The 7,589-nt window shown below is 41.6% G+C and overlaps 1 protein-coding gene across 1 annotated transcript; it reads left to right on the plus strand.

Moving 5' to 3' along the window:
- Window positions 1–660: 660 nt before the first annotated feature.
- On the plus strand, window positions 661–3,123 carry LOC107147492 (chorion-specific transcription factor GCMa-like). Its single transcript, XM_015491990.2, has one exon. It carries the CDS (start codon window positions 918–920, stop codon window positions 2,226–2,228), a length of 1,311 nt encoding a protein of 436 aa, XP_015347476.1. The 5' UTR covers window positions 661–917; the 3' UTR covers window positions 2,229–3,123.
- The last annotated feature ends 4,466 nt before the right edge of the window (window positions 3,124–7,589 follow it).

The following is a 7,589-nucleotide window of genomic DNA, read 5'->3' on the forward strand; positions in this document are numbered from 1 at the left end:
TTGTCTCACACAGGAGCTTTTGAAGGACACCACATCTAAACCACAACACAAGGAGACTACAGCTGGTACAGTAATTGAAATTGGAGTCACTACCTGATTAAGCTTATGATAATCAATCATCATTCTCCAAAATCCATCGATCTTCTGCACAGACCAAACAGGAGAGTTAATGGGCATGTGGTAAGAAATATCAACCCTGGGCTCATTGTTGGGCCTCCTCCCATAGCTCTCCAACACCATTCTGCTGCTCCAGAATGAAGGCCTATTCATCACACTGCACCAAGCCTTCGGCAATTTGGGCAAATGAAGAGGAGACAGCCCTCCTTGGTGATGTTGGCTGCTAAGGTCTCAATGGCCTGCTGCCCCTGGCAAGCCTTCCCCTTTGGGCTCTGCTGAGTGTTTCCATTACCAATGAGAGGGAGCTCTTGAGGCTGGATAAATGATAAGAGAATGAAGATCTACAGTGATTGAATCTGTTTGGGCTTACCCTATGAAACAAGAAGGAAGACATCTGTACTTCTTCACAAGGTTCTTCTCAATGTCCATTTCAGTTACAAGGTCCTCAACATAAAGAAGGGGAAAGTTCAGAAGTACACCATAGAATATTCATTACATTGTTGGCTGCTGAGAAGAAACAGGCTGCTTTTACTTATCCTGAGCTGAGAGCATCTAGATTTTGATTGGATTGTTGCCAGAGCTCATTAGCATAGTGTACCCTGACCTGGAATAGGGAACAGGAAAATGACCAGAACTTACTGGGACCTGAACGGGAGATGAGTTCTTGACAATATTGTCTACATCTGGATAAGAAGTCAGAAGGCTGATCCATCTATATCAAGAACCTTTGAGAGCAAATTCTCAAGTTCAAATTGAAGGAAATTGAATAGAGGAAAACGTGTGGGTGACCTGACTTTATCATGGAACCTGAAGACTTTGATTCTGAAGACAAAGAGGTATTAAACTGGGACATTAATGACATGAAACTGCCACAGAATGTGAAAAAGACCGACTGGTTCCAGGAGTGGCCAGATTCCTATGTGAAGCACATATACAGCTCAGAAGACAGGAATGCACAGCGGCACCTGAGCAGCTGGGCCATGCGCAACACTAACAACCACAACTCTCGCATCCTCAAGAAGTCCTGTCTGGGTGTGGTGGTGTGCGGCCACAACTGCTCTACCAAGGAGGGGCGCAAGGTCTACCTGAGACCTGCAATCTGTGACAAAGCCCGGCAGAAGCAGCAGAAGAAAAGTTGTCCCAACTGTAATGGGCCTTTGAAGCTGATTCCTTGCCGAGGCCATGGGGGCTTCCCCGTCACCAACTTCTGGAGACACGATGGACGCTTCATATTCTTCCAGTCAAAGGGAGAGCATGATCATCCAAAGCCAGAAACCAAGTTAGAAGCTGAGGCAAGAAGAGCAATGAAGAAAGTGCATGGGGCACCTGCCTCTGTCTCCCTAAAGCTGAAGGGGAACCCAGGATCCAAGTCTCTTCCAGGTGAAACACAAAGTCAGGGAAGTTTACCTTTAACTTGGTCATTCCAGGAAGGTGTCCAATTGCCTGGCAGTTACAGTGGACATTTAATAGCTAACACTCCCCAGCCGAATTCACTGAATGATTGCTTATCCTTCTCCAAGAGTTATGGTTCAGGGGGAACCACTGATCTGGCAGACCCGACTTCCACCTTAGACCCCACTAAGCTGTATGAAAAATGCAGATTTTCCAGTAATAGGATCTACAATAGTGGAGACCTGTTTCAGCCTTCTGCCTCTGGAGTCTACTCAGATTATGACAATCTGCAAGCATGGAATAAAAACGCTGCTTTGGGGAGAAGCCCTCTCAATGACAACTATTGTCCCAATTATCCTTTTCCTCTGACCAGCTGGCCTTGTGACTTCTTTCCTTCCCAGAATTCTTTGGAGAACTTTCCCCAGCAGATTCCCCTGGAACCACCTGCTGCCAAAACTAGCTGCCACCCATTATGGCCAAATCCAGGGGGCGAGCTTTATGAAGAGAAAGTGCCTGTGGATTTCAACAGCTACGTTCCTTCTCTCGCTTACCATCCACCACAGGAAGACCCCTTTCTGTTCACCTACACCCCCCATCCTCACCAGCAATGCTCCCTGCCAGGCAAGAGCACCAAGTGGGATTTTGAGGAAGAAATGACATATATGGGTTTGGATCATTGCAATAATGAAATGCTTCTAAACCTCTGTCCTTTAAGATGACTTAAATTTTTCGACAATCCCTTCCCTCCTGCAAAAAACAAAAAAACCAAAAAAAAAAAACCCCAAAAAACAAAAAAACAAAAACAAAACAAACAAACAAACAAAAACTACTTTGAGAAATGGCTGGAAGAATTTCCTTAGGAAGCAGCTTTTAAAACATAACTACAGATAAATGGGAATCACAACAAGTGGTAGGCAAAACATTTTTCATGCAAATAATCTTTTTGCCTCCTCCACCCTAATGCTTCCATCCTCAGTAAGGACTAGAAATTTACCCAGCCTGCTGTGTGAAATGCCCTCTGATCTCCCCACCCCACACTCATTGTTTGGGGCTTTTAGCACCTCTGCTACCTATTGGGTTTCATTGTCACAGACACATATCAAATGGAGCAAAGATGTGAAGAGTCCACCTGCTTAGGATCTCCTCCATGCCTTCTTTTTCATAACAAAAAATGACAGAACCCAGAAACAGAGGGTAGAAAGAGCTGCAGAAGTATATAAAGATAGTCTAGAATTGATATATTTAATACTTTGTTTAGTAATCAAATTCATTTATAAAATATATATTTTCTAGTTGATTTCTAAGACTTGTCAAGACAAGAAGCATGAACTAACTCCATAAAGGACAGCAAAACTAAATGGACACATGAAGAGAATTCCAGTGTTCTCCTACATTACTCACGTCCTTCTCCCTCCTCCTCGCTGACTACACCTTTTAAAGGGATTCGATTCTGTCCGATTTATGTTTATTCTTTATGGCACCTAGCTCAGTGCCAAGTTCATAATATGTAAGAACTGTTTGCTTAGAAAAGTATCTTTGGGGACTGGGCATGTTGCTCAATGCTGAGGTGTATTTAGAACGCACAAGTCCTTGGGTTCAATCCTCAGTACCGAAGAATAAGAAAGAAAAGTCTGTACAATTAACATGGTCATGATTAGCTAGCCATATTTGAATGCCAGTTCCTCCTCTTTGCTGAAGTGTGTTAATGCAAACAAATAAGTATTTTTAAAAATAGATGATTTTTTTTATTTATAACAAACGCACATGATATAAAATTAAAAAGTAAAAAAGAAAAAAAAAAGAAATATCAACCCTGCATCTTTCTAGTTCTAGATTGTGCCACTAATTTCTGTAATTTTTCCAGGGACATACTTTACTTATAATTTACTATTTTTCAGATAAAGGCAGCTCTAATAACTCTCTTTTGGCCTTTTCCACCTTAATAGCTCTCACTCCACAGGGTAGGAAACCAATGTGGAAGTTCTTCCAAGTGCTAAGTATATGTATACCAAGTATACATTCTGAGACTGGGGAAAGAGACATAGGATGGATTCAGGAACATACTGGACCCACTGTGAGTGGACCTTGGCTAAAATTCCATTGACCTGCTGATTACCATAAGACTCTACTTTGATCTCCTAGAATTATTTCCTTTTTACCAATGTACAGTTAAAGACCATAGGCCATTTTGGGAAAGGATGGGAGAAAGATCAACATTAAAATTTTTGGGTTCTTCCTCAAGGGGTTTTGGATCCATAAACTAGCTCAAGTCTGGGATCAGTTTGAGGGTTTGTGATTCTCTATTCTTATGATTCAAGGTAAACTTTTGTATATTTACCTTGGAATTTTTCTGCTTATCTAAGTTGAGTAGGAATTTAGTAGGTCTCCCATCTTTATAACTTTTGGGACCACCATGATTAATCAGTCCCATAAATCTACATGAGTCAGACCATTCTGTTCATTGCTTCTCCTCTGTCATCCACTATGGTGAGTGCTCTCACTTTGCCTTTAGAAGTTGAATGCCACCACTTGGCCCCTGACATTCCTGGATCCAGTTATAACTGATCACATTTAAGTTTTTCAATTGAGTGACTGTGGTTCCCACCGTAAGGTCTGGCATACAGAGAAGAACAATGATAGAGCTCTTCCAGGTTGCTGGTGCTCCCCTCACAAATCTGTTTATTAAAGTGGTGGTGAAGGGCACACCTTCTAGACCCTTCCCATGTGGACATGAAGGTCTTACATGGCAACCCTACTTCAGCATTCCAATCTCTCTATTCTCAGTCATAGTAGGCCATCTTTTGATTCACCTTTTGACAATGAGCCAAATAAACTATAGGTACCTTTAACATTGTGAGTTGCTACATTAAACCCAGAATGTCTGCTTAATGGGTCCAGATCAATAAATTCAATCCTGGTCTACTTTTATGTCCTTTCATCATTATTTCACATCCTTAAAATCCTTTCCCATACATGTTCCCATGAATGCTGCTTGTATAAATTAGAAAACTCAAGAAGTTCCTTCAGAGAATAGCACTTTGTGGGCAACGCTATGCACTTCACCTCTAGGGGACCTGCCAACACTTGAGTCTGGTTATGAGTCTACAGGTAAAAGGTGGGTGGTGAGGTTGAGTCCTCAGGCGTATCAGCATTGTCTTGCACTGTGTCATGGAAGGTCATTACTGTTTCCATAGACATTGTAAGATTAGTTCTCTCAGGGAGAAGTGGAGAGGCCAACCCCACAAGGGGTAGTGGTGGGGCTGCTCCTGCCACTGAGATGAGGAGGCCACTTCTTTTGGCAAAAATAAAACCATCAGAGTGCAGGGGTTCAGTGTCTCTAGCATTATTAAGGCCCTCCCACATATCTCTGTCTTAATTTACAGAATCCCATTGTTTTTCAATCAATCAGTGCCCTCAGCCCTTGAGGCTGAGAGTGAACTTGTGTCATAATTCAGCCAATTGTAGGAAAAGGACTTTTGTCTGGTTTTAGGCAACTTTAACCCTAAGAGAAGAAGATTCTCCTTCAGGGTGTATGTGTATGTGAGTGTGTGTGTGTGTGCATGTGTGTGTGTGTGTGTGTGTGTGTGTGTGTGATTATAAAAGAGGATTTATCAGACTGGTTTATAGGATCAAAAGCTGCATAGCCCCACAAAGGCTGTTTACACACTGGAGAGCCAGAGGAATCAGTAGCTCCTCAACCCAAGAACCTGATGCCTCAGGAATAGGGGGGGCCAATAATGTGGGCAAAGTCCCAAGACCAAAGACCTGAAAGCTCCCTGGAGAATTGCTGGTGGGATTACATTATGTCCACAGGCCTTGGGGGCAGTGACAGATGCACTGGCTCCAGAATATAGCTTGCATCCACTGAGGCTTCCTCATGTCTTTCACTTTATGTTCCATCTGGGCCTGCAGCTTATTGGATAGTGCTCCTTACATTCAGGGTGGGTTTCCCCTTTCATTTGCTGTCTCATGCCAATCATCTTTGAAAACATCCTCACAGATACAGCCAGAAGTCTCTTTTTAAAAATTTGTTCTAATTAGTAAAACATGACAGTAGAATGTATTTCAATTCATTGTACATATATGGAGCATAACTTTTCATTTCTCTGTACATGATGTACAGTCACACCATTCATGCAATCATGCACGTGCCTAGGATAATGATATCCATCTCATTCTACCATCTTCACTACTCCCATGCCCCCTCCCCTCTTCTCACTCCCTTTTGCCCTATCCAAAGTTTCTCCATTCTTCCCATGCCCTCAAACCCCCATTATGGATCAGTATCCACTTATCAGAGAAAACATTTGGTCTTTGATTTTTGTGACTGGCTTACTTCGCTTAGCATGATATTCTCCAACTCCATCCATTTACCTGTAAATGCCATAATTTTATTTTCTTTTAATGCTGAGTAACATTCCATTGTGTATATATACCACAGTTTCTTTCCATTCACCTGTTGAAGGGCATCAAGGTTGGTTCCATAGTTTAGCTATTGTGAACTGAGCTGCTATAAACATTTTTGTGGCCATGTCACTGTAGTATGCTGATTTTAAGTCTTTTGGGTATAGACCAAGGAATGGGATAGCTGGGTCAAATGGTGGATCCATTCCAAGTTTTATAAGGAATCTTCATACTGGTTTCCATACTGGCTGCACCAATTTGCAGTCCCACCAGCAATGTATGAGTATACCTTTTCCCTCCACATCCTTGACAACACTTAACTATTGCTTGTATTCTTGATAGTTGTCATTCTGACTGGGGTGAGATAAAATCTTAGAGTTGTTTTGATTTGCATTTCTCTAATTGCTAGCAATGTTGAACATTTTTTCATATGTTTGTTGTTGATCAATTGTATTTCTGAAGTCTGTTATGTTCCTTGGTCCATTTATTGATTGGGTTATTTGTTGTTTGGTGTTAAGTTTTTTGAGTTCTTTGTATATCCTGGAGATTAGTGCTCTCTCTGGTGTGTGTAAGGAAAAGATTTTTCTCCCACTCTTTAGGCTTTCTCTTCACACTATTGATTTTTTCCTTTGCTGAGAAGAAGTTTTTAGTTTAAATTCATTCCATTTATTGATTCTTGATTTTATTTCTTGCACTTTAGGAATCTTGTTAAGGGAGTCAGGACCTAATCCAATATTATGGGAGGCCATCCTTAAACTTGATTTGAGTTACCTCCCTGGCTGGGCGAGAGGCGCTTAGGCACATCTTGTGTCCAGAGCTTTCCCCACCCTTCTCAGGTCCGAGGGCTTGTCCATGTGGATGCGTGTCTTGCCAATACCCTGAAGACCCAATCATCGCCCATGACCTTGGGACACTGCCCCCCTTAATCTTCATTGGATGGGATTTTCCCCAGAATTTTTTGTTCCCCCATAAAAGTCCACTCCCTGGCGTGTTCTCTCTCTCTCGCTAGCCTCTTCAGTAAACCTCGATACCATAATAGGTGGCTGGAGGCTGGAGCTAGGAGAAGCCATCCTGGAGCTGGTTTAAAGGTAATTAGAATCTTGTCTCTTTAATTCAAAACTCCCTAGAGATTTCTCAACGTTTTGAACCTTCATTCATGAAGCCGGTGCTGATTGTGGGCTAAACAACATGATAAAGAATTGGACCTACTTTTTCTTCTATTAGGTGCAGGGTCTCTGACCTAATTCCTTGGTTCCTGATCCACTTTGAGTTGAGTTTTGTGCATGGTGAGAGTTAGAGATTTAATTTTGTTTTGCTGCATATGAATTTCCAGTTTCTCCAGCACCATTTGTTGAAGAGGCTATCTTTTTTTCCAATGTATGATTTTGGCACCTTTCTCTAGTATGAGTTAAGTGTATTTATGTGGGTTTGCATCTGTGTTTTCTATTCTATACCATTGGTCTACAAGTCTACTTTGGTGCCAATACCATGCCATTTTTGTAACTATAGTTCTGTAGTATAATTTAAATTCTGGTATTGTGATACCTCTTGTTTCACTCTTCTGACTAAGGATTGCTTTGGCTATTGTGGGTCTCATTCTCCAAAATAAATTTTATGTTTTCTTTTTCTATTTATATGAGAAATATTGTTGGGATTTTAATTGGAATTGCATTAAA

Source organism: Marmota marmota, unplaced genomic scaffold, assembly GCF_001458135.2.
Source record: "Marmota marmota marmota unplaced genomic scaffold, marMar, whole genome shotgun sequence".
NCBI lineage: Eukaryota > Metazoa > Chordata > Mammalia > Rodentia > Sciuridae > Marmota > Marmota marmota.

Excerpts from the sequence above, each read along its gene's own strand:
- LOC107147492 (XM_015491990.2), top strand. The coding sequence starts at position 918 with ATGGAACCTGAAGACTTTGATTCTGAAGACAAAGAGGTATTAAACTGG.